At 36.1% G+C, this 17,993-nt stretch overlaps 1 protein-coding gene across 1 annotated transcript in view; it reads right to left on the bottom strand.

Moving 5' to 3' along the window:
* Positions 1-2,538: 2,538 nt before the first annotated feature.
* LOC107802169 (ABC transporter C family member 12) overlaps positions 2,539-17,993 on the bottom strand; it is a 71,902-nt gene continuing 56,447 nt past the window's right edge. The window contains 8 exon segments of the mRNA XM_075239797.1: positions 2,539-2,706; positions 10,451-10,562; positions 11,382-11,808; positions 11,909-12,154; positions 14,724-14,845; positions 15,662-16,415; positions 16,853-17,176; positions 17,555-17,735. Of these exon segments, the coding sequence (XP_075095898.1) occupies positions 10,465-10,562; positions 11,382-11,808; positions 11,909-12,154; positions 14,724-14,845; positions 15,662-16,415; positions 16,853-17,176; positions 17,555-17,735 (2,152 nt within the window). The 3' untranslated portion in view covers positions 2,539-2,706; positions 10,451-10,464.

The raw sequence follows: 17,993 nt of genomic DNA, 5'->3' as shown, positions 1-17,993 counted from the left end.
TGGAGACATGTTGGACAGTGTACATTTCAAATGGTAGACGCCTAAAACTTGCACTGTTGATTCCAGAATTCACGTGCTTCAAATGCTCAGTTCAATTTCAGAATTACGTTTGAAGTGGTCGATTGTAATATGCGATACTATGACTTTTTGCCTGCTTCAAGTTTATGAGGGAGTAACACAAGTAATTCACTTAAAAGTAACAGGCCTGGCCGGAGTCACACACGGCTTAGAGTGGAACGTCTATGCCAAATTTCTTTGGTCCGTAGTGGACTGGATAATCTATTTTCCTAATTACATATTCAATAAAAACCTTATTGAACACACCCTCTGCCACGCTGAAAAATCCTTATTAATTAAGAAAAATTGCTTTTCTACTAGCTCTGAAAGTTTGAGAAGATATCGAATCTTTATATTTTGGCTTGACGTGGATACAATAATTCCTACTAGATGTAAAGATCTGATGATAATAGCTGATGCAAGCTGCTTTCCGAATTGATGGCATAAGCAGTAGCACATTGGTATACTAACTATTTTATGTAGGTATCTTTCAGACTTCTCAATTTCATTCTTGAAATGTCGAAGAAAACCACAATTTGATCCCAATTTGATCTGGGAATTGAATGCCGTATATATACTACAAGTCTAAGCACAGACGCGGATCTAGAATTTTAAGTTTATGGGTTCCTATAACAATCTCAAGTTAATCTACATGATAACTGGACCAACGAACTGGGTTCCAAACTAAATATTCTTATACTTTTAATGATTTTTTTTAGTACAAATACTAGGTCTATGCAAATGTTACTGGGTTCACGGGAACCCGTAATGTTTGCTCTAGATCCGCCCATGTAGGCAAGGTGCTGATATATAAAAGAGACCCGAAAACAACTCTTATTAGAAAGGTAAAACAAACTAAGAATGGTGAGACAATACTGACATGATACATTAAATTCTAGGAAATGACAATCAAATCAATCAATTGAACAATCAAAATTGCCTCAATCTCAAACTAGATAAATCCTTAATCATTTCATTTCACTCATAAAAGACAATCTTGTTTTGTTCTCACAAACAAAATACAATTGTTCTATTATTTTTAAACAACAAGAAGTACCATATGAATTATTTCTAACAAATTAGAAAGAATAAATCACTATCTCAAAAGTATTATTCAGCCATTTCTACGCGTTGGAGTGAACTTTCTTTCTCTATCCAATTACATAACTATGCATCCGAATAATTCATAAAAATGAAAGTAAGCGTATAAGAATACAATGAAATTACTGATAATTAGTAAATTCTAAGAGGAGTATGTTAATCTATGAACAAAACTATTTTATGTTTAAAAATCCTTAAATTCATAGCCTTACAAGTTACTCCTCTGAACTTGGCCATTTTGATAGTTGTTACCTCTTCGATGTTGATGTGACAAAGAACATTGATACATTCTTTTAGGCGCGTAGGAGTGAAGAAAAATAAAAAAAATTAACTTCGGAATGAGATATTTTTCAATCGTTAGTTGTCACATTTTATTTGTTAAAATTATATATTTTCTTCTTGATTCATCTTTAGTATACAATACATACTTACCCAAGTTTATATTTTTAATTTCTTTTAGATATACTACCTATTTGATCCAATTGTGTATTTTTCTTTCGGGCCAAATTTTGTATTAAAAGATTAGCTGAAACTCCATTATTTTACCAAATAAAAAAGTTTTAGCTAAAATCATGGAGTACCAACTATTAATTTCTTGTTATTTTCCCTTAGATGGAAATGACTATTTATTTTAATTATATATTTTTATTTTCGGGTTAAATCAATAAAACAAACTTTGCTAAAGCTTCATTATTTATTTTGCCTTATAAAAAAGGTTAGCCAAAATAATGGAGTCGCCATTATGTAGTTTTTTTATTGCTCTTTCGATACAATGACTATTTATTTCAATAATGTAGTTTTTTGCTGGGCAAATCTATAAATGTACTTGCTTAGAGCTCTATTATTTTTAGTCAAATAATTTTTTTTAACCAAAATAATTAAATTCAAACTATGTATTTAGTTTATATCTTTTTAGATGCAATAATTATTATTTCAACCATATGTCTTATTTTTGAGGTCAACTTTTAAACTAATACTTCATTATTTTTAGCCAAATAAAAAAATATAGCGTAAATAATGGAGCTCTATAACTTATTGACAAATTTGACTAGAAAAAGATGACCTAAAAATTAATGAATTTATAATACAGATCTTTTATTTTTTAAAATGCCACGTCGACAAAAAAAAAATTCACGATGCTGGCGAGCATATGCCACTTCTCTGGGATGCGATCGTCCCGGGGTAATAGCTATCAAATACCCTATGCAAAGGGATAACTAAGACTACAAATATTAGAATTGCAATTAATAATTTGTGCTAAACTTAGGGGGTCATTTTTAATATTACGCCTTTGTTCTTAACTCTCACGGATATAATGCTTTATCTTTTTGTGTGTCTTATACCCAGCTTCCATATTGATTGGGACTTTTTAAAGTCTGATTTGGTTCCCAAAAAAAAAAAAAAATTAGAAAATAAAATTTATCTTAAGAAATTCATACAAATATGCTAAAAGAATAAGATATTGTAGTCTCGAACAACAAATTTGTTATTTGCTATCATTATGTAGCTCAAACCCAATATTGCCAGCTAACCTATAGCAGGACAAACCTGGACAAATCAAAAATTGAAATTTCACTAAACCTTACAAATATAGATATTGTCATAATATAAAAGTATTAGAAACGCAATGAAAAAATGTAAACTATTGGTATTTCCAATGTTTTTCTTCTTCTGGGAGATAAGTGAGTCTTTCTCTTGATTACCAAGTTAAATGAACATGATATCGTCGCACATTAATAAAATTATGCAAATATTTTAGTTGATCTCAATACTGAAAGGTAATGTGCTGGAAAAGCTATTCGAATCCTAACCGGACTAATCAGAAGATTCTTTTTTAATCTTACTTTACGGATTGATCAAATTATAATAATTTTGTACAATTTAAATAACGAAATAATTTATACAAATAAATCCTACTCAGTTTTAGATTTCTAAATATTATGAATTCATACATAGTTCAATAAGAAAAGATTTAATAACAAAAACTTACTAATTTCAAAATGGGAAAATTTCACATAAGAACCCTACTTTTCAATTTTATAGCCCACATTTCAATTTACAACCAATTAGCCCAAAAATAATAGGCTAAGATTCAACATCCAACTCCAATAGGTTCTCGAAATTACTATTTAATTTTTAAAAAAGATTGCTCAAGCTTTTAAGTTAATTTTCGAACAGTAACTGTAACTCAAATATTAGTTCAACAAACCAAATCCATTTGGGTGGTAAAAATTAGATTTTTAACAAATTTAAATATGTGGGTTTAAATTTCGAATTTGATTTTGTGAGAAATTTGGAGTGGGTATTATTTAGACTTGTTAGAAATAGTATAAGGAGGTTGTATATAAAATTTGAAGTCATTTAATGGAGATTTGGTCTGATTTTGAACAAGAATTGCAACTGAAAATCGTGGAAGAAGTTCGTCTACGAACGCCTATATAAAGGTGTATAAAAGTGTATAATAGTGTATAAGATGTGTTTATACACTCATATACACTATTATACAAGATTATACATACTTATACAAAAAACTGACTTCGTCTTCTTCCTTGCGTCTTTTCTGAAATTTAACTCAAATCTTGCTCAAATCTACTCCAAATCACTTCAAATTTAAATTTTGAACTCATTTTGATATTTTCAATCAGTTGGAACAACACCCAATCCAAACAACTAACAAACTCAAAAAATTCTATTTTCGAAAGCAAAGCTTTGAATGGCCTTCAATGGTGGACTTCTACTCTTCAATTTTCTTACATTGCAACATGTTGACATGTTGTGTGGATTGATTGTTGTTGTGCGGAGTATAAGGGTGACATTTCAATGTTGTTGATTGTATGGAGCAATACGGGTGGCTATTGTAATATTGTCAAAGCGGAGTGACACATGTGGCTATTATGATATTATTAGGGCGGAGTGACATGGGTGGCTATTGTGACTTTGTCGGGGCAGAGTGATACGTATGGCTATTATGATATTGTCAGGGCGGAGTGACATGTTGGTTATTGTGTTATTGTCAGAGCGGAGCGATACGGGTAGCTATTGTGTTATTGTCAGGGCGGAGTGATATGAGTGACTATTGTGACTTTATCGAGGCGGAGTGATACGAGTGGCTATTGTTGTTGTGATAAAAATGTGGGCACAAGGTGCTATTTGTGTGAGTTTCTCTGTGATGACTTGTTAAAACCAAGCCTTTACTTGTATTGAACTGTTATCACTTATTTTGATGAAGTTATTGTTATCGATTTTCTGCTATGCTTTTGTTGCTAGTCTTTGATCTATTGCACTGATTATTTTGACTAGTGAGTATCACATGACTTGAGCCTCGTCACTACTTCACCGAGGTTAGTCTTGATACTTACTGGGTACCAACCGTAGTGTACTCATACTACACTTCTGCACATTTTTGTGCAGATCCAAGTGTTGGAGGTAGCAGACCCAAGCAGTGAGAGCTTCTTTGATCGCGATGATTCAAGGTAGAGTTGCTTTGATTGTCACAGCCCCTTAGAGTCCTTTCTTATATTTATACTGTCAATTCACTATGCGAACGGTATTGCATTTTGAGATATTTCTATGTATTCAGTTAGAGCTCGTGACTCGGTACTACCTAGTTCTGGGGATATGTTTGTGGTTATCGCCGGTTTGGCTTGTATTACCTTTATTTCCGCAGTTATGATAAACTCTGTTTCATTATACCATGTCTTTATTGATTTAACTGTTGTAAATGATCGGCCTACTAGTTATAGAGACTAGGTGCCATCACGACCCCTATGGTGCGATTTGGGTCGTGACAAGCATCCTCAATGTAGGTATATGCAAACTATTACACAGTTATGTGATTAATATGCAATTAGTCCTAGTCCCACATGAAATATGAGTATGATAATATTTTGTATATTTTGCGTTCTCTCCTTTTTCCTTGGTGTTGTGCAAAATCCAACACCACTACAACGCTCCCGGGGCAGAGGCGACCAATTCCCAGAAAACCTTGCCGGCAAAACCTAGCCACGCGCCTCAACGCGCCAGCCTGAATATTTGACGCTGGCGACGCGTCAGATCCACCCGCCGACGCCTGACCCTTTTTATGGTCGTTTTTTCCCACAATATTTCTTCAGGATAGCTTGTTCCCCCTTCAATTCCGAGCCTACCCATCCAATTTAAACTAAATTCCGACCACTTTTCTATTTTTTTGCCGATTGTATTTCCAGATTTTGATGATTTCCAGATTCCGGCATTTTCTCTTCACTTTTCTGGTGAGATTATTGATGTTCGTACTTGTCTTTGGTACAACCATGTCTCTCAGATTTAATGTATTTGGTTCTAAAAATACGGGTTCTGAAAATTCAAGCTTCATGATTACTTCATAGCCCTTAATGGGAAGTTCAAACTATTTAGCTTAGGTTTCTTCTTTTGGATTGCGGTGCAAGGGACAAGGTGTTTAAGATCACTAAACCAAAAAGACTAACGAGGGAGATGAAAAGGCCAAATCACTTTGGGAAAAGATCAATGCTCAATTATATAGTATCTTGTGGTGCTCTATTGATCCCAAGCTGATGCCCTTGTTTCGTTCCAGACATGTCATTTAGTTTGAAGAAAATGCTCGCACTTTTTACAGTAATAACATATCTCGTTTCTATGATGTGATATCGCAAATGACAAATTTGAAGAACCAAGAATTGACTTGGGACAAGTACAAGCAATCATGGAGGAATTTGAGAAGTTGATATCAGTTTCTGCTAGTATTGAAAAGCAACAAGAGCAATGATAGAAGTTGTTTCTAGTTCTTACACTTGCTGGACATCCTAATGACCTTGATTCACGTGAACAAATTTTGGCTAGTCCGGCTGTCCCTACAGTTGATGAATTATTCTCTCTGTTGAAATGTGTGACTATCTCATCTAAAAGAGCTTAAGCTGTTAGAGAGAACACATTTTTATTTACTTAATTATGTTTTCAACACGCCCCCTCACGTGCGCGCTTGATTTTTTTTATGAGCCAAGCACGGGAAAAATTATTTTTGATATTAGGTGATGGTGAGACTCGAACTCAGGACCTCTGCCTGCTCTAATACCATGTTGAAATGTGTGACCATCTCATCTAAGAGCTTAAGCTGTTAGAGAGAACACACTTTTATTTACTTAATTATGTCTTCAACATTACTTCGTCTTGCTGCAGCACATAGTGTCATCACAGACAATTGATTATTCTGTTCTCACATCCCAAATAGTGGAAAATCGGGCATCTCAAACTATTGAGAATAGACGAGGAGGAGGTCGTTTTGGAAGATCTCGACCCAAGTGTTCTTATTGTAATAAACTTGGACACACTCGTGAAGTGTGTTATTCTTTACATGGTCGCCCACCCAAAAATACTTAAGTTACTCAGACCGAGACTACATGTAACCAAGGATTTTCTTTATTTGAAGGGGAATATAATGAGTTCCTTCAGTATTGAGCAAGTAAGTAGAAATCTCCACAAATAGCCTCGGTTGCTGAGATACTTCTGTTGTTGGTAATTCTTTTGCTTGTGTTTCCAATCTAGTACTCTTGGATCGTGGGTCATAGATTCAAGCGCTTCTGATCATATCTCTGGTAATAAATCACTTTTGTCGAATATTATGTATTCACAGTCTCTTCTCGCGGTTACTTTAGCCAATAGGTTCCAGACTAATGCAAAAGGAGTTGGACAAGTTAATCCCCTATCTTCTGTCACTCTAGATTTCGTTCTTTATGTCCCTGGTTGTCCTTTTAGCCTGACATCTGTTAGTCATTTGATTAGTGCCCTCCATTGTGGTATATATTTTATTAATGATTCTTTTATTATGTAGAACCGCAGTACGGGATAGATGATTGGCACAACGCATGAATCACAAGGCCTTTACTATCTTAATTCACTCAATCAATCTATAACATGTCCAGTTATAGATCCTCCGGACCTAGTTCACAGACGTTTAGGATATCCGAGTTTATCCAAGCTTTAGAAAATGGTGCCTAGTTTGTCTAGTTTGTCTACATTAGATTGTGAGTCGTGTCAGGTTGAAAAACATACCCGAACCACGTTTCTACATAGCATTGAGAGTTATGCAGAGTCTAATTTCTCTTTAGTTCATTCTGATATATAAGGCCCTAGTAGAGTCAGTTCAACCTTGGGATTTCGTTATTTTGTTAGTTTCATTGATGATTATTCAAGATGTACTTGGCTTTTCTTAATGAAAGATCATTCTGAGTTAATTTCTATATTCCATAGTTTTTGAGCTGAAATAAAAATTAATTTAGAGTTTCTATTCGCATTTTTCGCAGTGATAATGCCTAAGAATATTTATCCTCTCAGTCTCAGCAGTTTATGACTTCTCAAAGAATTATTCATCAGTCATCATGTCATCATACCCCTCATCAGAATGGGGTTGCAGAGAGAATGAATATGCATCTCATTGAGACTGCTCGTACACTTCTCATTGAGTCTCATGTTCCGTTACGTTTTTTGGGTGATGCAATTCTCACAGCTTTTTATTTGATTAATCGAATGCCTTCATCTCCCATCCAGGATTAGATTTCACATTCAGTATTATTTCCCCAGTCACCCTTATACTCTCTTCTCCCTCGTATTTTTGGGCGCATATGTTTTGTTCATAACTTAGCCCCTGGGAAAGATAAGTTAGCTCATCGTAATCTCAAGTGTCTTCCTTAGTTATTCTCGTGTTCAAAAGGAATATCTTTGCTACTCACCTGATCTTCGTAGGTACCTCATGTCAGCTGATATTACATTTTTTGAGTCTAGACCTACTTTACCGCTTCTGGCCAAAGGTCTTACCTATACCGACTTTTGAGGAGATTACTATAGCTACGCCTACAGTCTCAGCCATAGAAGTCTTACCCATACCAATCATTGAAGAATCTAGTGTTGCTCCTCCTAGATTCCCGGCCACAAGAACACCACTCTTGACTTATCATCGTTGTTAGCGCCCACCATCGGTCCCAACTGATTCACGTCCTGCACCTGACCCCTGCTCCTACTGCGGACTTGTTTCCTCCTAGTCCACCGATTGCACTTTGGAAAGGTATACGGTCCACACTTAATCCTAATCCCCATTATGCCGGTTTAAGTTATCATTGTCTGTCATCACCCCATTACGCGTATGTATCATTTTTGTCCTATGTTTCCATCCCTAAGTCTACAAGTGAAGAACTGTCTCATCCAGGATGACGACAAGCTATGATATACGAGATGTCTGCCTTACATACATTGGTTACTTGGGAGCTTGTTCCTCTTCTTTAAGGTAAATCTATTATTGGTTGTCGCTGGGTGTATGTAGTTAAAGTTAGTCCAGATGGCCAAGTTGATTGACTTAAGGCTCGTTTTCTTGCCAAAGGGTATAGTCAAATATTTGGGCTCGATTACAATGATACTTTCTCTCCCGTGGCTAATATAACATTAGTCCACATTTTTCTATCCATGGTTGTTCACCATTAGCCTCTCTATTAGTTGGACATTAAGAATGCTTTTCTTCACGGTGACCTTGAGGATGAAATTTATATGAAGCAACTACCTGATTTTGTTGCTCAATGGGAGTGCAGTGGCCTTGTATGTTGGTTGCGCCGGTCACTCTATGGTTTAAAGCAGTCTCCTTGAACATGGCATAAGTTCAACACAATTATTTAGGAGTTTGGCATGAATCATAGTGAAACAAATAACTCCGTGTTTTATCAGCATTATGTTGAGGATATTGTTATTACCAACAATGATCAGGATGGTATTACTATGTTGAAGCAACATCTCTTTAAACACTTTTAGACCAAGGATCTGGGTAGATTAAAGTATTTTCTAGGTATTGATATTGCTCAATCTAGCTCAGGTATTGTGATCTCACAAAGGAAGTATGCCTCAGACATTCTTGAGGAGACATGAATGACAGGCTGTAGACCCGTTGACACTCCTATGGATCCGAATTCTAAACTTTTGTCAGGACAGAGTGAGTCTCTTAGCGATCCTGCAAAATATAGGAGGCTGGTTGGTAAATTAAATTACCTCACAATGACTAGATCTGACATTTCCTTTCACGTTAGTGTTGTGAGTCAGTTTATGGATTCTCCTTGTGATAGTCATTAAGATGCAGTTGTCCGCAATCTTCAGTATATAAAATAAGCTCCAGACAAAGGATTATTGTTTGAGGATCGATGACATTAGCAAATCGTTGGATACTCAGATCCTGATTGGGCATGATGACCTTCTAATAGACGTTCTACATCTAGATATTGCGTTTTAGTATGAGGTAATTTGATATCTTGGAAGAGCAAGAAACATAATGTAGTTGCTCGATCTAGTGCAGAAGCAGAATATCAAGCAATGGCTATGACAACATGTGAGCTAGTTTGGATCAAACAGTTGCCCAAGGAGTTGAAATTTGTGATAATTAAGCTGGCGTTCATATTGCATCAAATCAGGTATTCCATGAGAGACCTAAACACATTGAGATTGACTGTCACTTTGTTAGAGAAAAGATACTCTCAGGAGATATTGCTACAAAGTTTATGAAGTCGAATGATCAACTTGCAGATATTTTCACCAAGTCCCTCACTGGTCCTCGTATTAACTACATATGTAACAAGCTCGGTACATATGATTTATGTGCACCAGCTTGAGGGGGAGTGTTAGATAGTTATGTAATTAATATGTAATTAGTCCTAGTCCCACATGGAATAAGAGTAGGATATGTATTGTTTATAGTTATAAATATGGCTCATTGTATTATAATTAATTAATCAATAATAATATTTCCTGTGCTAATTCTCACATGAACTGCGTTTGATGTTTATGTTCCTATGAAGGTTCTATATTTTTGAGACCAATAGAGATTTGAATAGTATGAATTTGGGTGTGACGTCTTAAAGTTCAATATTGCCTACAATTCAATGTAGATTCTGGGGATGGTGTCCATGGAGAATTTGTATGTCCATGAACTAAATATTACCCTCTTATTAAATGTAGAATCAACAAATAATTTAGTTTTGCAAAGGTAATAATTACAATTTTGTATAAGGTAAATTAAAGTTAATAATTTAGTGTCATAAATATTAGGATTTTCTACGGAGTTCAAATAAGGAAGATTTAATAACCAAAATTTTAGTTGATTTGAAAGTCTTAAATATTAGGAAATTAAGTGAATGACATTTTTGTCCAATATGAAATTTATTTTTAAAGGGTAAAAAAGGCAAACGACATTTTGCTAAGAACTTTTAATATAGATATAGATAGATATAGATATAGATATAGAAAGATATAGAAAACTGGGAAAAACCTGAAGATATCTAGCTAGATTTCATCAAGATTCTGATGTTCTGATCCCTCTTCCAAACAATCTCCAAAATGAGGAACTCTGTCATGTCTTAACCTGTTCATCACGGCGAGACCTGAACCAAAACAGAAGGCAAATTTCATCATGCTAAACTTTGATTTAGTTTTGGTCTTTTCGGAGCCACCAGTTAATGAGAATAAACACCAAATGCAGTTGGAGCAGTAATCAAGTATGATGTCTAATGTTCTTATGTTATGTACTTTCGACCTGTCTCCAAATGGAGGGACGAAGACTTGTGATTAATGGAATACTAAATGAGTGGTTACTAAAGAAGATTGGAAACATGAAATTTGAAATAAAAGATTTGTGGAGTATTACATAACCAGTTGCACTCAGGTAATACCATAGGGGAATAGGCATATCATCAGTCAATCTTGAAACTACATTGCTAACGTGGACAGAATTAGCCTAGTTGCACATTGATTTTTTTGGAAAAGCATATGAGGGTGCACAACAAAGACGAGCAGTAACTTCAATTGAGGGTGTGGAATCATGATCTTGCATTTCTCTATCACTCCAATTGACGGTGTGCAATCATGATCTTGCATTTCTGTATCACTCCAATTGACGGTGTGCAATCATGATCTTGCATTTCTGTATCACTCCAATTGAGGGTATGGTATGCATGCCCAGCAAGATTAGCGGTAACCACGATCTTGCATTTGCTTTTCGTTTTCCAAGTGTCAAAATTCTTTTGTAATAGAAGGTTGTATCTCAGAAATAGAAAACCTCATCTCAAGTCACACATGGTTTCTTACAATTACTGGCTAGGGGCTCATTATGTTTTTGCAAAATGTGAGGAACCTACTAAGTTAGGAGCAATATGGTGAAAAAGGGGAAAATAAGAAGTGTAGAAGCAAAAGAAAACTCGTACCTTCAATAACACTAAGGAAAGATGACCACCATCTTTCTCTAGGCACCTTAGAGCAACTTAGTTTCTCTTCAATAACTTCATCATGGTTGCCCTCCAAAACATCCTTCAGAGTTACAACCGCGTCCTTTGCTGCACGCAGAATGTTGTTTTGATCTTGACATTCCGTCACTTGAAAATCGTTCAGTGAAGCTGAAATATTTGTAGCAAGAGCATACTGCGCAGCAGCATTCCACTGGGAAGATACCTTCCATCTTCTCTTCCAATTTATACGCATGACTTCTTCTTTCATGAACTTGTGCTCTTTCTCCTCATTAAGTACTAAGTTACGTAAATACTGGGCATTTGCGGCCCCTGTGCTCTGAACGATCCTAGAGAAAACACTTCTTTCACTAAACAGGAGGTTCTGTGGAGTATCATACTCAACAACCTAATATAAGCAAGTAGCAAACTTTTGACAGGAGGAAAAAAAGAAAGGGAAATAAGGAAAAAACAAGAACAGTGAAAGAACAAAAATTGTAAGCACATACCTGTCCAGCATCAAGCACTAGGATACGATTAGTATCAATTATGGTATTTAGACGGTGAGCAATAATGAGCATTGTGCATGCTTTGAATTCTTCTCGTATGGTTTTCTGAATAAGAGCATCAGTTCTAACATCAACAGCTGCTGTGGCTTCATCAAGAACAAGGATCTTTGACCTTCGCAGTATTGCTCGAGAAAGACTTAAAAGTTGTCTCTGTCCAACACTGAAATTTTCGCCACCTTCTGAAACCTTGATATAGCCCAAAACAACATTATGTTAGACCATAGCAACATTTTTTCAGGGGAAAAGGGTAAAAAATATCCCTCTACTATGCAAAAAGGATCATATATGTCCTCTGTTATACTTTCGACCCATTGTTACCCCCAACGTTATAAAATTGGTGCAAAAATACCCCTCATCCGTTAAGTCTCTCCTTCATGGCCAACACCATCCAATGTGGCCCGACATTTCAGTGATATAAACACAATGTGGCATGCCACATCACTGACTCAATCCTATTTTAACCCCCTCACCCATTTCTTCCACCACTACCTCCCCTTCACCCAACCACTCACAACACTAATCAATTTTTTTCCCCCCACAATAATTTTTATTGGAGATAGAGAAGTATAAGAATGTATCAAACTGTGTAAGATTACGAAACTAAAGATATAATGCATGAGTGTACAGGAAATAAAATCTCATTGTTCTCGAAAACAAAGATAATGCCTCAAGACATGATTGGTTTTGGATAGAATGCTTTTGCTCCAAGTATTCAGAAAAAAGGAAGCCCCGATGTTATAATCATTGTTTCTAGTTTCTTCTTTGTCAATTGGTGAAAGATATAACTTTTGTTTATTGATTTCTCTGAGGCCATCTTCAAACTTAACCATTTACGCAGGTTCTGAAACAGAGCAAAATTAAGGAAGAACAAGGTTACTAATGTATCAAATCTTGAGTACACCAAGTTTCTTCACTTCAATTTTACAAATACAAGAAGAGAACATTCCAATTAATTGAACCACAGTAGTATTTCCTTTGCTTGACTGCTGGATCATAGCTTTTCTAGTTCTACAATCAAAAAAGGTTAAAACTTGGACCAACATTTGTGCAAACCCACTGTCAAAATGAGCAAAATCAGATTTTTGTTCTGAAGACTTTAGCAACAAACTACCAAATTTTCACAAACCATAGAGTAGAATTACAAATAAAAATCAAGAACTATTAGTTTATAAGAACTAAAAAGAAGAACAAAAATTATCATGGAAAGAGGAGGAAGAATTAGACATCCATTGGCAACGGACCTCAGGCAGAGGTGATGTGGACGGTGGTGGTTAGGTGAAGGGGAGGTAGTGGTGGAAGAAGTGGGTAAGGGGGTTAAAATAAGATTGGGTCAGTGATGTGGCATGCCACATGGCGTTTACATCACTGAAATGTTAGGCCACGTCAGATGGTGTTGGCCATGGAGGAGGGACTTAACGGATGAGGGGTATTTTTGCACCAATTTTATAACGTTGGGGGTAATAATGGACCGAAAGTATAACGGAGGACATAGATGATCCTTTTTGTATAGTAGAGGGGTATTTTTGACCTTTTTCCCTTTTTTTAGTCACTCCTTCCATCTTAATATGTTATACCTTTTTTCACTCTGAAGCATCTTAAAAGTTTTGACATAGTCGTAGAAATTCTATCCACATTCAATAATTCAAATGCATTAAACTGAAATATAATCTACAGCGTGATGTTTTTCTACCAAACAAACTTGACCCAAACTTGCCTAGTTACCATAACATTTTCTTCTACAACTACATATGTAACACGTAAGTCAAATAAATTTCTTTATTCCCGTCTAACCAGATGGTGTCGTATATAATTGGATTAATGCACTTCCATAAACACGATCATTTTTCTACTAAATTTCTGACGAACAAAACTATGTGTTATTCCACCAGCTGAGCATATGATATGAGTTTGTTTGGATAAAATTATCCTTGTGAGAAACCAAATGCAGAGCAATCATCAGGTACCAGCATATTAAACTACCGGGGAAGAATTAACCAATTCATTTGCACCGTCATGATACAAATATGTTTTCATCGGTCATGAAGAAGTTCAATATTTTGCTTTTCTGTCATTTGATTTGCAAAGAGTCACATTAAGCATTCTGAACAACAACAACAGCTATGCCTCAGTTTCAAACAAGTTGAGACGACTAAATGAATTCTCAGTAACCATGTTTCACCATTTAAAATCATCTCAGGCCAAACCGTTTCTCCAACATTAAGCATTCTGAATAAGACAAATATTAGAACAATATACATTGATAAATAACATATAGAAACAAATACATACACGATAGTTCTACAAGTATACCTTACATATGTTCGTGCACGTCTCTGAATGTGTGTTTTTCATTCTTTTCAATCCAATGTGTGTTACTCTAAGTCACTACCTAATGTTGAATTATGGTATTTTAAGATAAACAAAATTCTTAGGTGGTGCCAAAAAAAGGGAAAAAGGAAAAAAATTCTTAGGTCGTCAAACTGGTCTTGAACATGAACGAATGATCATCTTGTCAGACATAAATCACAAATTACCATAACTTTCTGGCAAATGGTCCAAGACTTCTTTATCATCCTAAATTGCATTTCTGTCCGAACAACCTTTTTGAGAACAGAATGACCGTTGCTCCGCAATTCAAAGTTCTCCCATAGGCTAACCTCCCTCATAATTCTCGAAAGCAGCAATTCCTAGACCTACCGATACTTAAAACACTAACGACTTTAACTTGAAGCAGATTGAAAGGAGAAGAGCTCACCTCAGCATCCAGACCAAAAGCATTCCTCCTTATGACATCCTTCAAGTGTGCCCGCTCTAATGCCTCCCATAGGTCAGCATCATTGTGTTCGCTAAAAGGATCAAGGTTAAACCGTACAGTACCTAACGAAAATGAAAAACTGATAATGAGAACAACATGCATACCAGTAAATACATTTTATAGGGCTAATTTGTAATCCTGCAACAATAACTTCAGCAGGTATTTGAGTATTATACACACTTGGTCTGTGAACAAAATTTGGTATTATAGTTGCAGATTATAGCAAGGGTAAGCAAGATCAGGACCCATGTATGTTTACTTTTTCATGGTAGCTAAAGAAATGGGAATGAATGTAGAAGGAACGGAAAGAAGAGAAGAAAGAAAAGAAATGAAAGGAAACCTAAACTTGGAAACTAGAAAATTCAAAGGCTTACCTAGTCCCGGATAACAATATCACCCCTACCCCCCAGGATAGATTAATTCCCCAAAACCAGATAAAGGATCACTATCTGAATAATACTTTGTGCTACCAAATGCAGGATAAACCCAGATAAAATTATATGGTTAGGTGGGGGAAGACTTCATTTCATATGTGAATTTGTGCCTCAAAGCTTGGTTTTCAGGGAGAAGATTGCAACACACAAAAGTTTCACTTAACAAGGTATAGGTATCTGCATAAACCTATCCATATATGTATTAATTACCACAGCATGTGAATTTGTATGAAAAAGAACATCGGGTACACATTCATCAGCACAGCTAGCATAAACGCATATGATTGCTCATAAAATAATTCCAAATCGATTGACTAGACAAATTCAAAATTGATGTATGCATGCATCAATTAAAAGGGCTTATTAGATTCTTTTCAACTCGTGCCAATCGTGCGGTCCGGAAGAGTGAAGTAGTACCAGAAACAACTGAAGAGAGTTATGTACCAGAGAAAAGAACTGGTGATTGGGGTATGATACTAAGAGCACTTCGAAGATCTGTCAGTCCGATAGTAGCAACATCACAACCATCGATCAATATTCTCCCTCTTTCAAGTTCCACAATTCGAAATAAGGCATTAAGCATGCTCGATTTTCCAGCACCAGTTCTTCCAACAATGCCAACTTTCTGACCTGAGGAAATTGTAAATGACAAACCATGCAAGACTGGAGGAAGTCCAGGTCTGTAACGTAGGACAACATCTTCAAATTTGATGAACCCTGATGATGGCCAGCCTGGAGGAGGCCGGCTGCTAATGACATTTTGAGCCTCTGATGGCAAATCTATATATGTGCCAACACGCTCAACAGCATTAAAACTATTTTCAGCTCTACTTGCTTGTCTCAGAGTATTGCTGAGTAAAGTAGTAATATTTAAAGAATAACTTAGGAGCAGACCCATAGCACCAGCAACCGCAACCTTGTCGTCTGCTCTCCCATTCTGTATAACGGCAAATGTTGCAGTCAACCAGATCATTATGCCTCCTAGTGTTTCAAGCCTTATGGTCAGCCAGCGGTTTGTACTTGTGTTGGCAAGAGTGAATCTGACATTGTTGTCCATAGACTTCCCATTAGTGGCAGCTAACTGGTCATGTGCTTTATATGCACGGATGGTTGATAAACCATTTATAGCTTCTCCAAACTGTGCATACACAGGGGACCTGGTAATGGAATCTAGACGTTTCACTTCACGGGATGTATTCTGTGAAACATATATAATAGCATTGTATCATCTGATCCTCATTATATAATATTGTAAAACCAACAGTTGATAGATTATCATGGATGGTGCATATGATTGCGATGAATCTGGCTCTAATACCACGATAAGAAATGGAACTTGGGCCTAACTCAAACCTAAGAGTTTGCTCATGAGGTGAGGATTGCCCAAGACCATATAAGGAGCCTAAATGTGGGAAACTCAACAAAACATTACTCAAACAGGATGCCAGATATTTAAAAACTTAAGGAACTCATAGGAAGTGTTGCTTCTCTAAATGGTGGAACTTTCAGCCCTCGTTGGGTTTCTGAAAGTTCCAGAAAGTAAAACCAAAATGGAGGTCAAGACAAGCAGAGAAAACTATATGCAGAGGGAGAGAGAAAAATAAAGGGCAACTAAACATATGGAGTTTAGCAAACCTGATAATACAAATAGGCTGTATAAAATAGGACTAGAAGTGGCATTATGGCCCACAGAGATATTGTGCTGACGACTCCAATGAGAACAAAGGTTGAGAGAAGCTGCCACAGTTGGCTGAGACATGTATTAGCAATATTTGCAACATTGCGATCAATATCACCAAGATCCTTTGCAAATCTGTTGATTATGCGTCCAGATGGATTAGTGTGGAAGAATACCATTGGTGCTCGAAGTATAGAATGTAGCATGGAATCATGAAGCCTTTTAGCTGCATTTAGGCTTGAGATAATCAACCAGAAGGAATTGGCCAGTGTTACTATCACCTACACAAAGTGAATCCAGAATGAGCCTCGTTTAATTTTACATTCATGGACTTGGAGTTAAACACTCCTCTGAAGAAACATAATGAAATATTTACAAAAAATTTCTGTTATTTTCATCTTTAGTCTTCTATTTTAACAGATACAGCAAATGTACAGTAGCTAATGGAGGAGCTCCCTGATACACAAATATATTGTTGGGCTTCATGCTTATTGAAAAAAATTCTGTAGCAGGAAAATTTCTCCTTTAGATAGGGCTAGGTGGCCATCTTTAGATGTTAAGGAATAGAGGGAAAAGAAAGTAGATGCAGCACAGCAACTTGAATAATTAAGGATGATCACCAATGATTGCAATTAATAAAGGTGGAAGTGCACTCACACCTGACTGAATGACAGAAAAGCATAGACCAAAATATAGAATCCAGATCCATTGCTCTTTGAGGAGCTTGCTTTTGTCCAGACACTTAGCCAGGTGCTACTCAGAGCTCGAAGGATTTCAGTCAATGTGTAGCAAGCAAACAGTATCAGGACAACCCACAAGCCTCCCAAAGCATCTTTATACCTGAAAAGGAAAATTGAAGAAACGCACATTTGAAACCATAAGCTAAGGGCTTCTATTAAACAAACATAGTTAAATAAGAATCTTTTCTTGAGCCTATGATGATGAATGAATCATCGAAGAGTTTATCCGTTACTCTTATATCATCTAAACAAGTGCAATATAAACTTTACACGGGTGACTTGGTGAAAACTTCCTTAAATCCATTATAAACATAGTCATGTTCGACTCTTTGTTCTAAGTAGAATGGTATTGTTCGAA

This window comes from Nicotiana tabacum, chromosome 19, assembly GCF_000715075.1.
Source record: "Nicotiana tabacum cultivar K326 chromosome 19, ASM71507v2, whole genome shotgun sequence".
In the NCBI taxonomy this organism is placed as follows: Eukaryota; Viridiplantae; Streptophyta; class Magnoliopsida; order Solanales; family Solanaceae; genus Nicotiana; species Nicotiana tabacum.
The sequence above is the reverse complement of the archived record's forward strand: the minus strand, read 5'-3'. Positions and strand labels throughout refer to the sequence as shown.